This window comes from Macaca fascicularis, chromosome 13 (assembly GCF_037993035.2).
Source record: "Macaca fascicularis isolate 582-1 chromosome 13, T2T-MFA8v1.1".
Lineage (NCBI taxonomy): Eukaryota > Metazoa > Chordata > Mammalia > Primates > Cercopithecidae > Macaca > Macaca fascicularis.
Window position 1 is genome coordinate 82,396,606 of NC_088387.1, and position 22,653 is coordinate 82,419,258.

At 36.6% G+C, this 22,653-nt stretch overlaps 1 protein-coding gene across 17 annotated transcripts in view; it reads left to right on the forward strand.

Annotated features, from left to right (window-relative positions):
- THUMPD2 (THUMP domain 2 tRNA and snRNA guanosine methyltransferase) overlaps window positions 1-22,653 on the forward strand; it is a 40,734-nt gene that overhangs the window by 13,083 nt on the left and 4,998 nt on the right. For 6 of the 17 annotated variants that reach the window (XM_005576036.4, XM_005576037.3, XM_005576038.4 and 3 more), the window contains 4 exons: window positions 4,422-4,509; window positions 10,597-10,668; window positions 11,150-11,264; window positions 22,270-22,378. In XM_005576036.4, coding sequence (XP_005576093.3) covers window positions 4,422-4,509; window positions 10,597-10,668; window positions 11,150-11,264; window positions 22,270-22,378 — 384 coding nt within the window. Of the gene's footprint in view, window positions 1-3,518; window positions 4,510-7,997; window positions 8,119-10,191; window positions 10,278-10,596; window positions 10,669-11,149; window positions 11,265-12,859; window positions 12,988-13,749; window positions 14,783-22,269; window positions 22,379-22,653 lie in introns of those variants that run through there. The other 11 variants (XR_012422471.1, XR_012422473.1, XR_012422467.1 and 8 more) reach the window with 6 other exon arrangements.

A 22,653-nucleotide genomic window follows, 5' to 3' on the forward strand; every position in this document is an offset into this window, starting at 1 on the left:
AATTATATCTAGTTCTATTATTAAATGATTTTCACAGCCCTATAACTACACCTAAAATGCTTCTAGGCTGCCCTACTCCAGTGCCTTTAATTGAACAATTTTGCCTATCTGGCTTTTTAAAATTCTATGACAATTTTAAAGACAGACAGGGTGGGGAAAACTAAAAGATGGACATATTTCAGCAATTATAATAATAAGTATAATTATTGATGGTCACCAAGACAAAAGTAGGAAACACTAGCAAAACAAGCAAAATATAAAATATATGCATTTTTAAATTTATAAAGTAGTTAATTTTTAAAAATATTTTGACCCCCAAAAAGTGAGCCTAAGCATCTAAAAAATTTACTTAGATACCAGGCGCAGTGGCTCATGCCTGTAATCCCAGCTCTTTGGGAGGCTGAGGCAAGCAGATCACGAGGTCAGAAGTTCGAGACCAGCCTGACCAACATGGTGAAATCCTGTCTCTACTAAAAATACAAAAATTAGCTGGGTGTGGTGGTGGGTGCATATAATCCCAGTTACTCAGGAGGCTGAGGCAGGAGAATCACTTGAACCTGGGAGGCGGAGGTGGCCGTGAGCCAAAATTGCACCACTGTACTCCAGCCTAGGTGACAGCAAGACTCCATCTCCAGAAAACAAAAAAATTTAGGAAGAGTATCTTACCCCTAGCAGTGCTGAGGTGGTATTAATTAGATTCTTACCACCAAATAAAATAACTCATTTTTAAATTATTATATATAAAAATGCTAAATTTTGTGCTCTTTAACTAGTATAACCTTAATGTTTTTAAAAGGTATTTGATTATTTAAAATTATTTTAATGCTTGCTAGGAACGTTCAAGATGTCATGCCATGGCATTTCAAATAATAATTGATAATGTACCTTAAAGTTTACAAATAAAAGATAATGTATCTGAAAATTCAGACTCAGACCTTGAGTGAGCACTGGTTGAAAATGAGGTTACAATAGATGCTCTGTGTTTAGTCAGTTTGACTACCTCAGTGTAGGAAGGAAGCAGTCTCAGTGATGAGTTGACTAAAAAGAACAATTTGCTGGGACATGAAAAGGGGAGACATGAAGACTTGCACAACACATAGCACTGGACAAGAGAAGTGACAGTGGATATCAGAAACTGCAACCTGGTGACCTAACAACAGAAGAAAGTCAGAAATGATGAAACAAAGTAGAGAGCAGCCATGAAGTTAGAGGATCACATAAAAATTTGTCCCAAGTTCCTAAAGACATTGTTCATATTTTGAGCTTTACTTTCTTTAAAGAAAAAAACCATTTGGATATCAATAGCCCCATGAAGCATTAACTGTTTTATAGCTGGCGCCACACTATACGCATCACCTACTACAGTATAGCATAGCAGATAAGAACTGTGGACTTGAATTCTGTCTTCACAAATTCTTATAACTCTGCAAGTTTAGATAAATTATCATATTTCTCTGCTATAAAATCAAGAAAATAATAGTACCTACTTTATAGCTTCATCCTTGGAATTAAATGAGATAACCCACATGAAAATCTTTGCTACTGTTTCTAGAATACAGTAATCATTGAATAAATTTCAACTTTATTTTTGAAACAGTTCAGCAAGTAGGAGGAGAGGGCAGAGACATTTACTGGAGTAAGATGAGTTCAATTAATTTTAGTTGAAGCATCAGTTGTACACTTACTGTATGCAAAAAAATTGTGCTAAACGCCCAAAGTTCAAAGACAAAAAAGATGAGTATTAATTTCAAGGAATTCAATCCAGTGGTAGCACAGATCTGTGATAAATGCTTGACTAGAGTTAGGAAAGAGAACCTAACTCTAATTGAGGACCTGTGAGCAAAAAGATAAAAGATTGTCCCTAAGAGGAGACTTGACAGCAATAAGAAAGGGTATGTCATGCGGACAAGAGAAGGAAAGGATATTACGGCAAGGAATCTCTGTGCAAAGGCACAAGGTATAAGGAAGCTGGATTTACATGGGGCATGGCAGGTAGTTTCAGTGTAGATGGGACATAAAGTGGTAGAAAATTAGAAATAAGCCATGAAGTGCCTTGTAAGTATGTTAAACAGCTTGGATTTTATCCTAAAAGCAATAAGAATTTGAAGCAGAAGAGTGAAGTGATCAGATTTCTGATTTCAAAAAAATTACCAAGAAAAAAATATTTTTAAATGAAAGAGAAATAAGAGAGAATGAGAGGATTTAAACTCTTGGAGGTAGCAAAAAGGCCATGAAATCAAAAAGTAGTTAAGGGGTCTAGAATAATTTCAGATTTCTGATTTGAACAATTAGTAAATACTGGTATTAGTCACTGAGATACAAAATGTAGCAAAAGAAAACAGTGTATTCAGTGAAAAATGTCCCAGTAGATATTTGAAGTTACAGATCTAGAGTTCAGGTGACAAGTCTAGACTGAAGAGTTAGATTATGGTACCCAATATATGGGTAGTAAGGTGGCACAAGAAAATGAAGAAACATATCAATATGTGAAATCCAGGAGAGTGTATTCAGTTTATACCTGTTGACTTTGTACTACTTATCTTCCACATAAAAATGTTGAAGTACATATTTGAAGATAAAGATCTGGGGGGTTCAGGTAACAAGTCTAGGCTATAGATATAGATTAGGACATCTTTGTCTTGGTGGTACAAGGTGTACAAGAGAATAAAAAAGAAATGCACACATGCAGAGAAGAAGATCAAAAACCACATTTATTTTTGAACCGTGTACGTTAGCTAGATTCTGTGAAAGTAGAGCATTATTTTTATTTTCTAGGAGTTTATTTCTGAACATGCCTTCTTCTGAATAATTGTATTATGCTGATATAATGGGGCCCTTTTGTTGAAGTAATGAGATAATTTTGCCCAGGTTTAAGCAAAATGTGAACATTCACTTTTGTCAAATATTGACAGAATTATGTCCCATAAAAACTTCTATTAGCAAAAATATATACATAGTTGTTGAAACTTTGAAAGGTTCCATATAAATTCCTGCTGCTTAGAAGAGCATTTTTTTCATATATATGGACAAAGCAGGTTTTCCATACTGCATCTCCCTTTTTGGTATCTAGAATGCAACTCTGTTTTATAGTTTTGGCATCTAGAATGTAAACTGTGTATTATAGCTTTGGTATCTAGAATGCAAACTGTGTTTTATAGCAAGATAATTGCTAAGCTTACCCTGCAGAAGCAAAATTCACTGGCCAAAATATTTTATAGTGTTTCTACCTGCCAGTTTACATCCCTGATTCCAAATGTATGTATACAGTACTGTTTACAATGTGAATTATTTCTTGAAAAAACCTTATTAAAAAGCCAAACTCCCATGGGTTTGCCATGTAGAACTTCCTCATTATAATAGTAAGTATACAATTACACTTTTATTTTAAAGGGATATGTCATTTAGTTCTCAGATTTTAAGAGGCTTGCAACAAATACAAAAACAGGATAAGTTAAAGTCAAAGAAAAATGAGAGACAAAATTCTGAAAGAAATAAATGTTTAACATTCATATACCTAGAATTCTGTTGAACAACTTGAAGGAGGGTTTGAAGAACATCGTGGCTTTCCGTAAAGTTTGTAGAAGACCTCTTGGTGGTTTTGGAACAAGCCTACCGCAAAACAAACCAGCACACGTTCTTGACATCACGTCTTCATACCTTACCAACAAATTGTAGAAGTGAACTAGAAAAGCCTGGAAAGTTGAAATTTCCAAGGAGATTCTGCTTGTTCATTGCATTGGAAAGATATAAATGATAGATGACATTTTGAAAATTTCTATCAAATCTGGAAACATTGATGTGATGGTGGCATTGATGAGGTGGAGGATAAAGTGTGAAGCGATGCTTGTTGGAGACCAGTGAACTGATTTGGGAGATGTCTGGTTTGGCCCATCATCCAGTAAATTATTTTAGACAGTGCAATGTCATGTTTCATTTCATCTTTTGGGGAAGATGCAAATAACCAAAAAACAGACCTACAAAAGGGACTTTTTTATAGAAAATAGATTTTAAGGGTTAGCATCCCTTCAGTTCTACTTCCCATACTACATTTATATCACAAAATAGTATATTCCCCTTCATGACTTCAGACAGCAAAAAAAGGTCTACTCTGGGAAGACAGGGAAGTATAAGAAAGATTTTCCTCATGTGTAATTACATTTTTATACATTAAATACATGAGAGTGTAAATTTCAGTTGTCTAAAAATTTAACTTTCTGAAATTCCACACTGGCTGGGTAGACAAGGTGCCCATTAGAGAAGGAATTTTTGTAATAAGATTGAAACATTCTCTAACTTAGGGAATACTTTAGTGTATGTTGGATGAATATGTTTAAATGATTCTCAGATTTGGACAGATAAATCATTTTTATATCTTGTTGTTCAATGTGTAATAATATATAATCAGATTCTTTTCTTTGTAGGGTTCCTTTAGCCAGCAGAGCTTACATCAAGACAGCTGGACTGCGATCTACCATAGCGTGGGCAATGGCATCTCTCGCTGACATTAAGGTAAGAAAAATGTTTTCCTTCCTGTTAATAGCAAAGTTATTTTCATAATTAACTTATACGGTCTCTTACTGATGGATATTTGTATTACTTGCTTTTTCTTTTCTTAACGCTTTTTATTTAACTTCTTTTCTTTTTGCCATTATACTTACAAACTGCTGCAGTAATGCTTTTATATATTGTTGAACTTCTGAGAGTATTTTGGCTGTGAAAAGGCTGAGTCAGAAGTTAGCTACATTTCATTATTTCTAATGTTTTGTGTCACAGTTAGAAAATGTGGCCTGTAAAACCTCTGATTCTTAAATTTTAAGTTTTTTTCTGTGACCAAGATCTTGGTCAATTTTTGTAAATGTTCTATGGACGTAAGATGATTTTATCTTCTAGTGAAGAAATGTTCTCCATTATTTTTACTTACCGTGTGTTTCTCTGCTCCATTTTCAAAGAAGTTTTTGAAATCTCATTATATTGTATTTTTTTAAGTTTTTGCATTTTTATGAGTTGTTGAATTATTCAGCTGCCATGTGACTTGGTATATACATGTTCGTGACTGTCCATACATCACTGTGAAGTGTGCCTTTTGTTACTTAAGTCCTGTTTATCTTGGTTAAGTTTAAATTTAAGTCTCACTGTCTTACTAATATTTTCACTCCTTTTTGTTTGCATCAGCCTAATATTTCTTTGCCACTGCTTTTTTTTTTTTCAACTTTACATATTTTCTTACAAACACACAGCTATTTTTACCCCACTCTGATGGTCTTTCAGTGAGAGAATTCAGTAAATGTTGTGACAGATAGACTTGATTATATTCTTCCTATTTTTATTCTATTCCTAACTTCTCACACTTTGTTTCCTTCTCTTATTTTTGCTAGTTTGATCAAGTTACTTGCTAATCATTTGTCTTGCCCTGTTTGAGGCTTCTGCTCTGGTTTACTTGTTGCTTGGGTAAAGTCTTATCTTAGGTATTTTTCTCAAATGTGGTATTTAATGATATACTGTCGGAATTTCTTTGTATCTTCAAATTTCTTCCTGTTATCTGGGTATACCTATCTTGGCTGGGTATAGGATTCCTGAATTGCAGTTCTTTTCTCTCAAAGGTCTGTAGATGCTATTCCATTGTCATTTAGCTTCTGGTGGCACAGATGAGCAGGACATGCCAGTTGGATTTTTCTTTTATTTTCATTTATAACTACGTGATTCCTTGTTTTTGGAAACTTGTAAGGTGTTTGTCTTTAATCTTAAAGCCCAGGAATGTCACCAGAACATGCTTATGTATATGTCTTTTCTATTTAGCCCAGACCTTGGTGAGTCTTAGATTCTGGCCACCACTTACTGGCTGGGAAGCTTTGGGCAGGATACTTAACATCTTTGTGCCTCAGTTTCTCATTTGCAAGATGAAAAGAGTAGTAATATCTCATGGGATCATGATAAGATTAAATGAATTAGCATTAATAAAGTGATTAGAACAGTGCCTAACATTCAGAAAGTTTCTAAGTATTAGCTGCCATTTTGGTAATAATAATAAATATAACTATAATTATTAATACCAAAATTATAGTTAATAACTAGAACTATAATTACTATTTGGAATATATAATAATTATAAAAATTATTATTTATTTTTACTTCTCCGGCCTGAGCACTTTTTCTTCCATTATTTAATTATTGCCTCGACTATTTAACGAATTTAACTTTAAACTAGTCTCTCTTTCCTACTTCTGAAATTCCTATTAGGAACGTGTTAAGCTTCCTGGTTCTATCCTCCAAGTCTCCTACCCTTTTGACATGATTTCCATCTCTTTATATTTGCATTTTGAGTTATTCTTGAACATTATCTTCCAAATTACAACAAGAGTCACAGAGACATGCTGTATTTTATTTATATTTTTAGATTAAAAATATGGCTTTTTAGCTTCATAAAGGTATGTGTGTCACATTTGAATATCTCTGAAAGCTCTTCTTTTATTCAAATATTGATCCGTGTCCTCCAGTAATTAGTAATTCTATTTTACTAGGTGTGTCTTCTGATTATTCTGCGTATTTACTCTAAAACTACTGAGGGACCTCTTCCTTTTTTTTCAGATGTGCCGTTGGTTTTTGTTTGTTCATGTGTTTTGTTTTAGCTTGCTGGGGCTAAAATGTGACTGTTAAGTATTTTAAACGGCCAGAATCCTATAAATGGTAAAAGGCAAATGGATCTCTGGCACCCCAGGCTCAGCAGTGTAAGGAGAATCTGTCAGTCCTGCTGAGATACCTGGAGGAAACTTCTCTAGTCACTGACCTCTCTTTGGGTCCATAGATCTCTGAAGACCAAGCTCTTCCCTAGTTCCACTGATTCTCCCTTCTGGGTTCCACTGCTGTTCTCTAATCACTACCCAACCCACAGCAGGGAGGTCCCATCACACACGTTCCTTTTTCTGGGACTGTGACGGAGCCTTGGGCTTCTCTTAGCACAGTTGCCTCTAGGTCTGAGCATCACTTGGCTCAGCAGAAGCAGAAAGCTTAGAGTTGAGAGTGGAGGAGGGAGCCTCTTTCAGATTACCAGGTACCCAGAACCCATGATTTTATTTGTTTGTTTGGTTTAAATCTTTAGTTCAGATTTTTTTAGTATAAAGAAAGAGGTATGGTTAATTTTTTCCCAAACTGCCAGTGGTTTCACCAGTTTGTATTTAAGTATAAATTTACATAATCACCTACACATTTGAAATGTTACCTTTGTTTTAATATAAACATGTTTTTCAGAAAAGTCAAAAGTAAATGATCAAAAATATCCAAAGATAGTGCTTGATAAAACTTTTCCTTACTGTGAATTTTCCCTGAGACTACAAAAAGTAAGAAATGTGTCTCTCAATGTGACCACAGGCCAAGGAGGTCTGTTAAAGAACCTGGGAAATGGCATGGTAGAGTTCTTTTGGAGGGAATGTGGTAGTGACCCACAGTCTGAGTGACCCCAGTATCCAACCTGATCCATTTCCCTCTTTGGAGCTTAGTACCCAGAGCAGTACACAGACAGCTCAGTCTTGGGTAGGCCAGTGCCACTAAAAATGAAATTTAAAAATGGGATGTTCATTATTTATCATGTGTACTATAAACTGTTCTCCTTCCTGCATATCATAACAAGGGAAATCAAGTTCTATAAATCTTAAATGTTGTTATAAGTATGCAGAAATACTTCTCTACCTCAGTCTGTGTCTACAAGTGTCATGGCAAGAAAAGGTCCTAAGGTAAAATAAAGCCGTTTAAAAATACTTTAGGTCAGATTATATCATTGAACACAGGTCATGGGAGAGAAGGAGCACAGTGTATGGCACATTTGAGATCCTAATAAAAATGGGTTCTCATACTGTTAACAATTTAACAACAAAATTTCCATTTAAATTTTTCCTTCTGCTCCTTACTGCCCCTTCATGGGGGATTTGTATGATACTCTCTTTAAAATTTAGTACCAGGGAAGGCTTCTGTCTCCTGAAGAACATTTTGTTTCTTTCCATTAGGTACCATATGGCTGTGGCTGAAACCTGGCTGTCCCCTGAGGACTCTGCTTCCTCTGTAGACATATCAAGTGGTGGATGTTTTTTCTCCCCTATCTCAAGCACCACTGGGCCTGACAGTGGGGTACGTTCCTGCTTGCTCCTTCTTGCCCCTTCTAGAGAATTATTTTCTTCCTTCTGCCCAGAACCTCACAGTGCCTTTGAAGCACATGCCATCAGATCACCCCAATCAGAGCTCTCTCCCTCTCATTCCTGTAAGAGTACAGGCCATTATTGCATCATGATTCTTTGGTCTCTGTAACCATTCAGTAATCTTACTCTTCATTTCTTGGCTTCCCTGTTCATCTGTTATAGTCACATCCTAGACCTTGTCATACCCAGAAGGGTATCTCTTCCAGAAATCTCAGTTTCAGGAATCTTGTTCTTAACCACCTCCTCTTTCCTATTTACTTCCTCTGCTACCCGAACACAAATCTTTAACCCCACAGGGCCCTCTAGTCATTTGACCCAACCCCTGTTCTTACCACCTGTGCTCATCCCTCCTTCACAGCTTGGATTTTAAAAATAGTCATTTCCTTGCCCATACTTTTAACTCTCTTCCTTCTTTTTATCCCTTTTTTTCCCTTTTTTTTTTTTTTTTTTCCAGACGGAGTCTTGCTCTATCGCCCAAGCTGGACTGCAGTGGTGCGATCTCTGCTCACTGCAAGCTCCGCCTCCCAGGTTCATGCCAGTCTCAAGCTCCCTTCCTTCTTATTTGACTTAAATAATAGAATCAGAAGAGAACTTCTACATGTTCTCCTCACCAAGTCTACCAACATACCAGAATCTATGCCTACATACTCTGCCTTATTGTTGTTACAATAAGGGAACCGTCCTTGTTCCATGCTGATGCTTGTGTGCCGGATTCCATTCCCTCTTATAGACTTAGGAATTTTTCCTTCTACTGGGTCATCCCCATCAGCATGTACACCTGCCGAAATATCTTTCAACTTAAAAAAATGAAAACCCCCCCGCTGAAGCCATACATCCCTTCAGCCACCACCCCCTTTTCTGCTTCCCTTTACAGAAAAAGTCTTTAAAATAATTATCTACATTGGCTGTCTCTACCTCCTTTCTTCCCATTCTCTCATATAGCAGCCTCCATGGGGCATTCATCACCAACACTCCACTGAAACTGCTCGTCTCACTTACCCGCCTGTCACTTCGACACTGATCACTCTCCTTCTTGAAGCAGTTTCTTCCCTTTGTTTCAGGACCACTACTCTAGGTTCTGCTCCTATTATCAGAATGAGCTGCTTCTCAGTGTGTGTGGCTGATCTTCCTCTTCCAAACATCTGAACTTGAGAGATCACCAGGGGCCAATTCATAGACTTCTCTTGTTAAACTTCTCTTGCTTTCTAGATGATCACATCCAGTTCTGATGCTTTAAATATCATTTATAAGCTGACTGGCACTGACTGTTCCCAAATTCCTATCTGTAGCCTGAACCTCTCCCTTGAACTGTAGACTCATGTCCAGTGACTCACTTGACATTCACACTTAGAGGTCTAAGAGGTATCTCAAAATTAACAAGGCCAGAACTATACTCTTGTCTCCCCCAAAGTGTCTTCTCCCCAACTCTTCCCATGTCAGTAACAGGCAACTCTGTTCTTCCAGTTGCTCAGCTCAAAAATTTTAGGCATTCCAGACTGTTGTCTTTCATTAACATTCCACATCCCATCCATTTTTGGCTCCACCTTTTAAAATATGTCTAGAATCCAACCATTTCTTAGCACATCCACCAATTCCACTCTTAACTCAAGCCACCATCATCTCTTGACTGGACTCTCTAGCGCTCTTACCCTTCTATGGTCTGTCCTCTGCAGAATAGCCAAAATGATCCCTTTGAAATGTAATGTCATAGGACTCCTGTCCTCAAACCCTCCAATAGTTTCCCATCCTTCAGAATAGAACCAGAATCCTTACACCACCTATGAGATCTGGCATGCTGTGATTTTCAGAGTGGGAGTAAGTCGTTTTTTCTCCCAATTTCCTGTTTTTCTCCCAGGTACAGATAGGATTATACTTTCCTGGCCCCTTGACACTGTGTGCCATGTGACTAACAGTTAATACTGGTGGAAGTGATATGCATCGCTTTCAGGTGGCACCTTTCTGAGCCAGTGGACAATTTGTCATGCTTTCTTTCCCTCTGCCACAGTGATGGCAGCACTCAAGATGATGATTGCTCGTCGGTTCCAGAGTGAGGAGCAGAGGCCCCAGGTGCCCTAATGTGGGCATACAGTGTGAGCTACTTGTTTTAAACCTCTAGGATTTGGGGGTTGTTACAACATGCAGCATAACCCAGCCCATCTTCACAGAATCCCCTTGTTCCCTCTCTGGGGCTTTCACTACCTTTTCCTGGGCTTTGGCCAGAATGGCCTTCTTCCTAATTTATAAACCTGCCGAACACACTCCTGCATTAGGGCTTTAAGTACCTGAAATTCTTAATAAAGTGTAAAAAGTAACCTTTTCTCTTGAAATATTGATTCCTCAAGTTTAGGTTTCTTTTATAATACCTACTATAGTAGTCTTAATAATACCAAATTAATATTTCTGTCTGCAGGCTGGTGCATTTGTTTTAGATCCAATGTGCGGACTTGGAACAATACTTTTGGAAGCTGCTAAAGAATGGCCAGTAAGTTCTGAAGTTTGGTAAAGCAAGCAATTTATCTACTTTAATCAGTATATATAGTATAATCACCAATTATTTACAAGTAGAGTGTCTATTTTGGGATTATTCTTTTTAATTATGTGAGTTATTCACTATACTCAAAATAGATTGTGAAGGATTAAATTGCTGTTATTTATTTAAATACTATGAATTTAGGAAAATATGACAGAATTCTAATCATTAGTCATGACCTAGATTATACTAATCCTCAAATTCTTTACACATTTGTCATTGTAAAATATTCACAGATTTTTAAAATTTTAACATAAACTTTACATTTTTTGATATTATCATTTTAAAAGAATACCCTAAATGTGTTTTGGCCTTAATTTAAAATCTACTAATTTCACTTCCATCATTTGAGAAAATGCAAGTTGATTTTCTTAACTACATAAAATGTGTAATAATTTTATTTATGCTTAAAATATTCTTTCTTTCCCCATAGGATGTGTATTATGTAGGTGCTGATGTCAGCGACTCACAGTTACTAGGTACTTGGGACAATCTGAAAGCTGCAGGCCTTGAGGATAAAATCGAATTACTTAAAGTCTCTGTTATAGGTAAGCTACTAAAAATGCAAAACAATTGAGGAAATGAACAATGTAAATATATTTAGAATCATACAAAACAAGACTCAGTATGTAAAGGTTGGTTTTACCCTGTAATATATCTGTGGGACTAATACTGAGTTTACTTCTGATAGTGTAACCGTTTTATTTTCAAAGGGTTCATAATTGGGAAGTGAAACAATAAGCATGTAAAGCATGACTTAAAATGTGTGTGTTAAAAAGAGAAAAAAAAAGTATTTGTTGCATCTGAACCATTTCTCATATCAGAAGCAGTGATCAATTAATATAGCCATAAAATAAGCAGTGTAATAATTCTTTGAATTTCTTTTTAATAAACTATATGAAATATTATTGCCTCACATTAGATAGTATCCCTGAGATACATAGGAGTAAGCTAACTATCCATCCCAATTTGCTAAACCAGGACTTGCAGTGCTAAAATCAGCAAATCTGGAGTAAACCAGGACAGTTGGTCACCCTGTGAGGTAGAGGGAAAGTATTAACCTCTGTTTAATGAAGGGGAGTCAGCAGTGACACACGTGACTAGGAATCAAGTCTACTGAGACCAATCAAAATAGTATTTTCAGCCAGGTGCAGTGGCTCACACCTGTAATCCCAGCACTTTGGGAGGCCAAGGCGGGCGAATCACAAGGTCAGGAAATCTAGACCATCCTGGCTAACATGGTGAAACCCTGTCTGTACTAAAAATACAAAAAATTAGCTGGGCGTGGTGGCAGGCGCCTGTAGTCCCAGCTACTCGGGAGGCTGAGGCAGGAGAATGACGTGAACCCGGGAGGCAGAGCTTGCAGTGAGCTGAGATCGTGCCACCATATTCCAGCCTGGGCAACAGAGCAAGACTCCATCTCAAAAAATAATAATAATAATAATAATATCTTCCTGAGGTCCATGGTATTTAGACTATTTTTAAAAACTATTCCTTGTTTTATTCCCTGTTTCCCAAATATATATCTCTCCCTTAAATCATGAGTGCATTTAATTCCCAGTTAAGAACATTGTATTCTGTTGACAGTGATAGGTAGTAGATAGTTCCCAATATCAAACCTATAATCAGGAGGAACGTAATATTATTTTTAAAATTTTGTTGTAGTGGAAAAGTAGTAAAGATGAGTATCAACAGAAGAAAATACTAGGATAACTTGCATAAAAGCATAGTAAAGCATCCCCAAAGAAGAAATTGTTTTGTTGATTGAGATCTCATAGTTGTTTGCTGTTCTGCCAAGGTTTTTAATAGGACTCTGTGCGGGAGACACAAGTTTCTAGAGCAAACTAAGGGATGACTAGACTGCAGGCTTTCATAATCCCTAATTTCTTTAAGAATGCTATTTCTTTGAAACCTTTAAGAAAACTGAAATTGCTTCGTAAGTTGTTCCAGAGCAGTGAGTTTTCAATCCCTTTACATTCTCCAAAGCACCTTGTAGGCATGAGGGAGGGAGTACTGAGTTGGCCATTGGACCGCTGTTGCACTCCCAGCTCCACTTTTATGTATTTTCACTTTAGAGGGCATTTTCTATAAGATTTCATTTAAAAAATGGAAGTGCTCCACTGTTTGTGTGTGTGTTTTAAAGGTTCTCTGTGGCACCAGGTAACTGCATAAATCTTCGTTTTTGAAAGGATTCCTCTTGGACTTTAGTGAGGGCAGGATGGAAACAAAGAGACTAATTAGGATACTGTGGCAACTCCAGTTATAATCCAGGTAAGAAATGACAGTGGCCTGGTCCAAGGTGGTATTCAAGGAGGTGTTGAGAGAAGGTCAGATATATATTTGGCAGACAGAGCCAACAGGATTTGTCGTCAGATTGGATGTGGAGTATGAGAGAGAACATTCTAGGCTTTCTGGCTTAAGCAGCTAGAGGATGGAGTTGTCATTACTGAGGTGGGGAAGATGGATGGTGGATCAAGTTAGAGTTTAGGACCTGTTAAATTTCACACGATTATTAGACTCTAAGTGAAGATATCAAGTTAGTACCTCAGTATCCAAATCTGGAGTTTAGGGGAGAGGTTGAGCATCACTGGTATAGAGAACATTTAGTTTCATGAAATCTCCTAGGGAGTGAGTTTAAGTAGAGAGGGGAAAGGGGACTGAACCTTAGAATACTCAGATGAATATTCGAATACTTCCGAATACAATTCGGGAAGGTGAGCATCTGGTAAAGGAACAGCCAGTGATGTAAGAGTGTAAGAATCCAGGGAAGATAGATAGATCAGCCGTGTCAGCTGCTTCTCATTGGTGAAGTACGATGAGGCCTGGTGACTGCAGAAGTCAACAGCAGCTTCCCTGGAGGGGCTCTTGAGAGAATGGGAGGAGATAACTTGAAAACAACTAGTTGAGAGCATTCTGTCGAGCAGTTTGGCTAATAAGGAGAGCATAGAAATGGGGCGGTAACTGAAAGAAAGGATATCGGGGATCAAGCAAGGAATTTTTTTAAGATAGAAATTAGAATTTTTTTGTATCTAGAATGTTTGATCTCACTAACAAGAAAAATCAAATGAAAAGGAGGAATTTGGCATGACGGAGGAGAGAGGAGAACCGCTTGTCTGCTGTATCCAGGCCCTAAGAAAGGATGGGATCCAGTGCCTGAGCGGCTGAGCATGCACTTCTAGGAGCAGGGGAAGGCAGAGGGAGGAGAATGGACCTTAAAACAGGTCACATGTTATAATGTTTATTACAGTTTTTTCAACTCTACGCATTTGATAGGTTTGCTTAAATTTACCTTTCTTTACTACTGAGAGAAACTTTTTCATGTTAATGTCATTTGTAGATGATTCTTCTGTGAATTGTTTTTAGGATAACTTTCTGAAGGAAAGAATAAAACATCTGTTTCAGGTTATTTCAGCATCACAACCTCTTTAAGTTTCGGTCTAGGAGGAACTATATGTCTTGCTAATACAGGGGCCAATTTTAACTAATAATTAGCCCTTTATGGCACCTACTTTAGAGGTAGACATTCAGGCTAGATAAAAGCATTTATTTTCTTCATTAATTTGGTTTTTAAGAGCTCTAATTATAAATACAATTTAGAATGTTGAGATCTACGAATCCCTTAAGGGATCTCATGCCTTTTTACTGTAGGAATTAAGAACACTTAGTGACTTTAAGAGTCACACCAAGTATAAATCCTAGCTCCACCATCATTTTTCCACTGTGTGGCCTTCAGCAGAAAAACTGGACCTCTCTTTATTTTCTCATCTATAATGTGAAGATTATAATGCCACTGCATAAAGCTGTGATGAGGATTTATTACATAAACACACAGAGTACAGTGTCTAACGCACAGCATGAATTAGTAAGACATCTGTAAGCATTGGTATGTTGGTATATCTAGGAAGTTAGTAATATTCATTCCCATTATGACTTACATTTCTGCAAAATCACAATCTTCAGCTTCTGTGTGCTTTAATGACTTTTATTTTTTCTACCTTTTTAATAAGCATTCACTTTGTTTTATAACCCTCAACTAATATAAAAAGAAATGATCTTAGCCGGGTGCAGTGGCTTTATGCCTGTAATCCCAACACTTTGGAAGACTGAGGCAGGTGGATCAGTTGAGCTCAGGAGTTTGAGACCAGCCTGGCCAACATGGTGAAACCCTGTCTCTACTAAAAATACAGAAACAAAAAAAATTAGCCAGGCTTGGTGGCTGTAGTCCCACCTACTCGGGAGGGTGAGGCAGAAGAATCGCTTGAACCCAAGAGGTGAAGGTTGCAGTGACCCTAGATTGTGCCACTGCACTTCAGCCTAGGTGACATGGTGAGACTCTGGTTTTTTTTTTTTTGAGACACTCTTTCAACATGAAGAAATCATATGTATTTATTCCTAAGTTTTAATCATTATGAAAATTTGGAATCAAATGAATATTATGTTACAAGTTATCTTAGGAAATAGCAATTAGTCATTAGGCTTTTTTAAATCTGCAGATATGTATACATTCTCAGTATAAGATGGAAACTATAACATAAACATATTTGAGCAAAAGAAACACATTTATGGTTTAATTAAAATGGCAAAATTATAGCTAAAAGGAAATATTTTCTTTCCTTCCAGTTAGGCATTCTGTAGCCTATCACACATCACTTAAGTGTAGATTTATAACAAGATTATTGGCAACAGTTGTGCTTTGTTCTCAAGTGTTTCCATTCTTGTATAAGATGGCGTGCTTTTTTCAGGACACCCATAAGCACCCCATAATGTGGTGTTTGCATTTTCTCTTATACTGGTGTGTTTTCTCCTCTGCTGCCTGTCCTGCCTCTGCTGGCTTGGCCTTGGTGTTCTGGGCAGGTGTCTTATGGCCCATGCCGTATACTGCAAGATTCATGAAGCTGCCAGGCTGCCCATTTGGGAAATCAGAGGGAAATGTGGAAAGTGATGGGGTAGGTGTATATGAAATATGCGTAGAAAATAGGGGATAAGTTCAACATAGAGAGTAGTTCACATGTTCTTGCTGCAAAAGCTTTATCATTTATTATATGGTATAAGTCCTTTTTTATTGTTTGGTAACACTTCTATTTTGTAACAAACTCAGAAGCAATAAGGTTTTAAAAATGCATTTTTAATGAAAAAGTAAGTGTTGAGTTTCTATTTCTTAAGACAGCTGATGAACATATAATTGAGTCAATATTTGTTGATATTTACAGTCCTACTGTGAAGACCATGGCGATATCACTGACCAAATGAAACAAGTCTGTTTATAGAGGCATCAAGCATTTACCTTAAAACTCAGTAGCTCTTAAACAAATTTTTTTTTGTTGTTTTTTGAGACAGTCTTGCCCTGTTGCCCAGGCTGGAGTGCAGTGTGCAATCTTGGCTCACTGTAACCTCCACCTCCCAGGTTCAAGCAATTCTCCTGCCTCAGCCTCCCAAGTAGCTGGGATTACAGGCACACGCCATCACCCCCAGCTAATTTTTGTATTTTTAGTAAAGACAGTGTTTCACCTTGTTAGCCAGGCTGGTCTCAAACTCCTGAGCTCAGGCAATCCACCCACCTTGGCCTAACAAATTTACAAGAAAAAAGCAACCCCATTAAAAAGTGAGCAAAAGACATGAGCAGACACTTCTCAAAAGAAGACATTCATGCAGCCAACTAACATACAAAGAAAAGCTCAACATCACTGATCATTAGAGAAATGCGAATCAAAACCACAATGAGATACCATCTCATGCCAGTCAGAATGGCAGTTATTAAAAAGTCCAGAAACAACAGATGGTGGTGAGGTTGTGGATAAAAGGGAATGCCTTTACACTGTTGGTGGGAGTATAAATGAGTTCAACTGTTGGGAAGACAGTGTGGTGATTCCTCAAAGATCCGGAGGCAGAAATACCATTTGACCCAGCAGTTCCATTACATTGTATATATCCAAAGGAATATAAATCATTCTATTATAAAGATACATGCACACGTATGTTCACTTGAGCACTATTCACGATAGCAAAGACATGGAATCAACCCAAATGCCCATCAACGATAGACTGGATAAAGAAAATGTAGTACATATATACCATAAAATACTATGTAAACATAAAAAGGAACAAGATATTGTCCTTTGCAGGGACATGGATGGCGCTTGAAGCTGTTATTCTGAGCAAACTAACGCAGGAACAGAAAACCAAACACTGCATATTCTCACTTATAAGTGGGAGCTAAACGATGAGAACACATGGACACATGGGTGGGGGACAACACACACAAGGGTCTGTCGAGGGAGGCCAGAGGGGAGGGGAGAGCATTAGGAAGAATAGCTAATGGATGCTGGACTTATTACCAAGGTGATGGGTTGATCTGTAGCAAACCCATGCATCCTGCACATATACCCTGGAACTTAAAAGTTGAAGGAAAAAAATAAAAACTTAGTAATTCTAAGAATGCTAGGCCCAAAGCCAACTATTTATCACATGCAACTGAAGAAAATACATTTAAAATATCACTCTGTGAAGTATGACTTTCCTTTTAGATCAAATGGCTATTCTTCTAAACTTATTTTGCTCACATTCAATTGTGAGTTTTGTTACGTACCTAAGCAAAATGAAGCTGGTACTGTTAGTGTGCTCGCTTCATTAGCAGACCTTTGCAGACAGTTAAGTGTTGCCAGTTTTGTATCATTATCATTATATGATTTAGAAAGATAATCAGTTAAGTCAATTCCAGTAGTAGCTTTGTTTCCTTTTTACCCTAATTCTTAGAAATTTCGTCGGGTTTTTTTTTGTCAAAGATGTAACTTCTTTGTGAATGCTACTGTAAATTCAGTTCGGCATTGCCCATCTGTGTGCTTATGCATTACTGTGGTGGGCCACAACATCATGCTAAAAATTAATATTCTTACTAAAACCTATGGAGCAGAAAGGCACTTGAAATTCATTGTTACACCTGTATAAATCATAATTATCTCCCAACAGGCTGCAGTGTCCATTGAAATAGACATTTGTCAAAATAATTGAATTTTGTTTTTTTTTAAGACAGGGACTTGCTCTGTCACCCACTAGAGTGCAGTGGTCTGATTATAGCTTACTGCAGCCTTGAACGAACTCTTGGGCTCAGGCAGTCCTCCCATCTCAGCTTCCCAAGTAGCTGGGATTGTAGGAGGCGCTCACCACCATGCCTGGCTAATGTTCGTTTTTAAAAAAAATAGAGGTGGGGTCTCACTGTATTGCCCAGGTTGGTCTTAATTGATCCTCCCAGCTCAGCCTTCCAGAGTGCTGGGATTACAGGTGTGAGCCACCCCATACCTGGCCACTTTTTTTTTTTTTTTTTCATTGAGACGGACTCTCACTATCGCCAGACTGGAGTACAGTGGCGCGATCTCAGATCACTGCAACCTCCGCCTCCTGGCTTCAAGCAGTTCTCCCACCTCAGCCACCCGAGTAGCTGAGACTACAGGCGCATGCCATCACGCCCAACTAATTTTTGTATTTTTAGTAGAGACAGGGTTTCACCATGTTGGCCAGGATGGTCTTGATCTCTTGACCTCATGATCCACCTGCCTTGGCCTCCCAAAGTGCTGGGATTACAGGCGTGAACCACTGCACCCGTCCTTCTTTTTAAAATATACACAGAATAGCTGAACTGCAAACTATTTGTGATGAAGATGACTGAATGCAAAAAAATACTTCCGCATAGCAGTACACTTTCTCTGCTTGTCCATCAGTTGGATTTTAAAGTGTAAGCCTTCAAAGAATTGCTCTGTAAATCAGCCAAAGTGTCCTAGGATAGTGCTGTAAACTTTACCAAAAAAAGTTGCCTAATTTTGATGGCATTTTATTCAGAATATACTAGAAATCTGTAATCAAAGGATTCAACAAATGAAGTGTCAAAATACATGAGGTTTGAATTTTTTGGTGAATTACAGTTGTTAAAAACAAAGCTGGCAGCAGGAAGACATTGATCATCTTTTCCTAAAAACCCGAAGGAAGAAATGAACAAATTATTGAAAGCTCAACAATGCACAAGACTTAATTATGAAATTCTGTAAATTTACTTTGGATATGGTATGGAAAGAATCTCCTGATGACTTTCCTTATTGTAATTGGGTAAATTTGTAGTCTAGAATGGAATGGAATGGAATGAATTTGTGAAGGCCTTAACTTTGTATCATCTAAATTTGGTAAAACAATTAAAAGAATGATAGAGGTAATTTGCGTTTTGTATTGTGAACATATTTGTCAAAGGCACTGTCAGTGGAGGGACTGAACTGGAGGGCTGAAATATTTACCCTTCCCATATGAAAAAATTGAACTGAAAGTATACTTCATTTACCAGAACTTGTTCCGATATTAGCACTGTAGGCAAAATATTTTTTCTCAAAAAAAAGTAGTCATTTGTTAAACTTAAAAATTTCATTTTGCACAGATGTTTTTAGGGCCACCATAATAAGCCAGTTTATTGGATAATAAATATTTCAAATATTTCAAGCATATGATTTTCATATAAAATAACTAGCATAGTTATTTCTAGCATTCGCTTCTCAGAAATGTTCATTTGGTCTGTAAATTGTATGGTGACCCAATCCAGATGCCAGACTACATTTTGCATGTTTAAGACTAATGTTTATGGACTTCTTGATTAAGACGGCAGATTGAAATTTCATTGAAAGCTTTACCCCCTTCTTGTATTTACTGAAATGAGAAAAAGAATAGTAATCATCAAAAAAACAAATTCAGCAACCAAACAAGAGAAGGTCATAATCTAATGCAATAAACCTCAAAATATATTTTGGCCACAATGGAAAGAAAATGTTACAGAGCATTTGACAATAGAAGAGTGGTTATTTACAAAGTTACCGAAGCAAAGTGTGACCCAAAAATATTATGCCTAACCAAAACATCATCTTAAAGCCAAACATTTTGAAATATGAAAAAGTTCAGACAACATTTCACAACTAAGCCCTTATGGGGAAAACTATTTAATTCCAGGGATTGAGAGATTAATCAGCTGAGAAATGGAGAAAATAAAAGCAAAATAATTAGTGATAAGGATGAAATTAACTATAGAAGTAAGTTTGAACAATTATGGGAATTACTGTTAGGAGACAGAATCTGAATATCATAAACCTGGACAATAGAAAGAATAAACAGCAGAAAGAACAAGGAACAAAAATAGGAAGAAGGATATGCTCAATTTTATAAAAGTGCGCAATGAACCTGGTCTTTAGTTTAAATATATGCATGAAAAGACATCTTGAAGGCCCATAAATCCCTTTGGAAGAAAGTATCTTGGGGCCATAATCCTGAGGTTTAGTAAATTTTTACCCGTTTTTCTCCTGGAAGTAGGAAAAATAGGGCAGTTTTTCTTTCTTCAAAACAACTGGTATTTTAAAACTAAATTTTTTTCATGTTCTTGAATCATCCTGCAGAGATATAAAAAAGAGATGATTTTTACTTGTTTTGAGCTATGTTTCTATTTCAGAATCTTAGCTCATTAGTTACAAGCAAATTTTTTGTTCACGAGCAGTATTCAGAGCATCTAATAATTTAAAAGATTTTACTGTATGTTGAGTCGTATGGGTCAGGTGCTCACGGTTCTAGGAGTATCTGCATCTAAACCTATGGAGGTGGGGACAACAATCTGTTTTATAAAGACCTTTCAGTTGATTCTAATACGCACTAAGTTGTACTTTCCAGATGATACTGATGCTGCTGCTGTGGGGACCACACTTTGAGAACCACTGATAGAGGAAAGGAGAGTAGGAGAGAGGCCCACCTGGAAGTAGTTGCCTTACCTCAACCTTGGATGTCCAAGAATGAGAGAGAAGGGGATACTGTGTTCTGCAAAGCTTTTTTGAAGGATGGCACACTGGTTTCCACCTGGCTGTCATCTCCCATTGACGTCGGAGAGGGACATTATAAATAATGACCACAAAGCAGCTAACAGTTACTGAGTGCTCACTTTGTGCCAGGCCCTGTTACATGTCTTCCATATATTACCTCTTTTATTGACTTCTGAGGTACATATTCTTATTCCATTTTACAGATGAAGAAATTGAAGCAGTAATTTCCCAAAGTCCCACAGCTCGTGAGCAGCAGAGCCAAATGCAAGCTGTCTTACACCAGAGCTTATGCTCTCAGCCACATCAACAAAAGCTTTATTTTATGCTCTATTGGAAGATGACACAACTTAGTTCTGGAGATTTTTTTAAAAAAATTATTCTCTTCTATCTATATGAAGTTTATGTATTCAACTTCTAAAATTATTTAAAGCAGTTTAGCATATTATATAATATAGAGCAGCAAAGTTCCCAATAAAAATGGAGACCCAGAAGAAAAAAATTAGTGTTACTAAACCTGGACATAATGGGCAGCTAACTCATATGTAGGTACTGTATTTCTGTGTAGTGTAAGGCAAAAGACAGACTTGGGATTAAATTCAAAAGTAAATTACTACATGCTTCCTCATAAATAAAACATTTGAGAACTATGGTTGCCTTCATTGTTCATATATTGTCTTTAGTCATTTTGTAAATGGATGTGTACTATATCAACACCCTAAAACCATGAGGTTAAAACATAACTTGGAAAAAAGGAATTCCTGTCTCAGCTTAAAAGAATATTATCCTCTTATTTTTTTTTTTTGAATAATCTCTTCTTCTGTTAACCCCACATAAGGGTTAGAACTAGGAGAGATCTAGCCAAGTAGTCATTAGACTTTCCCAGATTACAAAGCATTTTTTATTAAATTTCCTACCAACAGAAACTTTTGATATTTAGTGAAGATTATTTAAATTTCATTACATTTCTGCAAAATTAGGTACTATTCAAAATGAAAACTGGGACATCCGTCTTATGAGTATTTAACTTAATTTAGGAGATGGATGAGAAGTAAAGTAGGTAAAAAGTGGAAAGTACATCCGGAAGATGTGGATGTTAGGGTAGAGTCTTTGTTACCTTCTGATAATGTAACTTCTGAGAAGAAAACATTAAGATAATAAAGCAATTTAGAATAATCAGACACTATAATTTTTAGTGATAATCATTGTGTTGATTATTGATTATATAGCCTTTTCTCTAGTCTTAGGACTTAATAGATATTCTTAACCTTCCAGGTTCTCCTTTAAAAATACAATCATAGCTATGGATCGTCTCCCTCAAAAACAAGTAGATCTAAATGTACAGTTTTAAAATAGGAAATGAAAGTTGTAGAATATAATTTTGTAGAAGATTTTTCTAGGCAACTTAGTGGAGCTAGCAGCTTTCTATACAAGCTGTATATTTAGAGAATTGAGTTTTCTGGTTAATTTAAAATTCTGCTTAACTTACATTTTATTGTATCTGAAAAACCAATTTTCGACGAACAGACTACAATAACTATATCATTTATCATTAGTGATTGTGAAAGCATTTTGGGATCTTGTAATTACTTTAAAACAATATTAGCAACCCTAAATTTTATCTATTATGCAAAAATAATCCTGTGTACTTCAGTTTTCTCATTATTTAGGTTGTAAATATTTGACCTTACTGTAATAGGATTCTCTGATTTCTGTATTTCAGAATTGCCATTGCCTTCAGAAAGTGTTGATATTATTATTTCTGACATTCCATTTGGGAAAAAGTTTAAGTTAGGAAAAGACATCAAAAGCATTCTACAAGAAATGGAAAGGTAAGTTGCTGAATTTATTTTCATAATTTTTTTAGCTACTGGGCATTTAACCGAAATACATCATAGCTCTTCAGCTAAGGTCTGATTGCCTTATAGTAATTTCCCAGAGTTTTCGTAGCTTAATTTTCTAAGGGTTTTAAGTCAGAAGTTTATAATTGAAATAAATGTTATCCATATTATCTTATAAATTTTATTCAGAAAAAATACTAATTTTCTATTATGTACTGAGATTTGAATGTATGAAATAGTGACCTATATTTCAGTGGTCTGAAGCA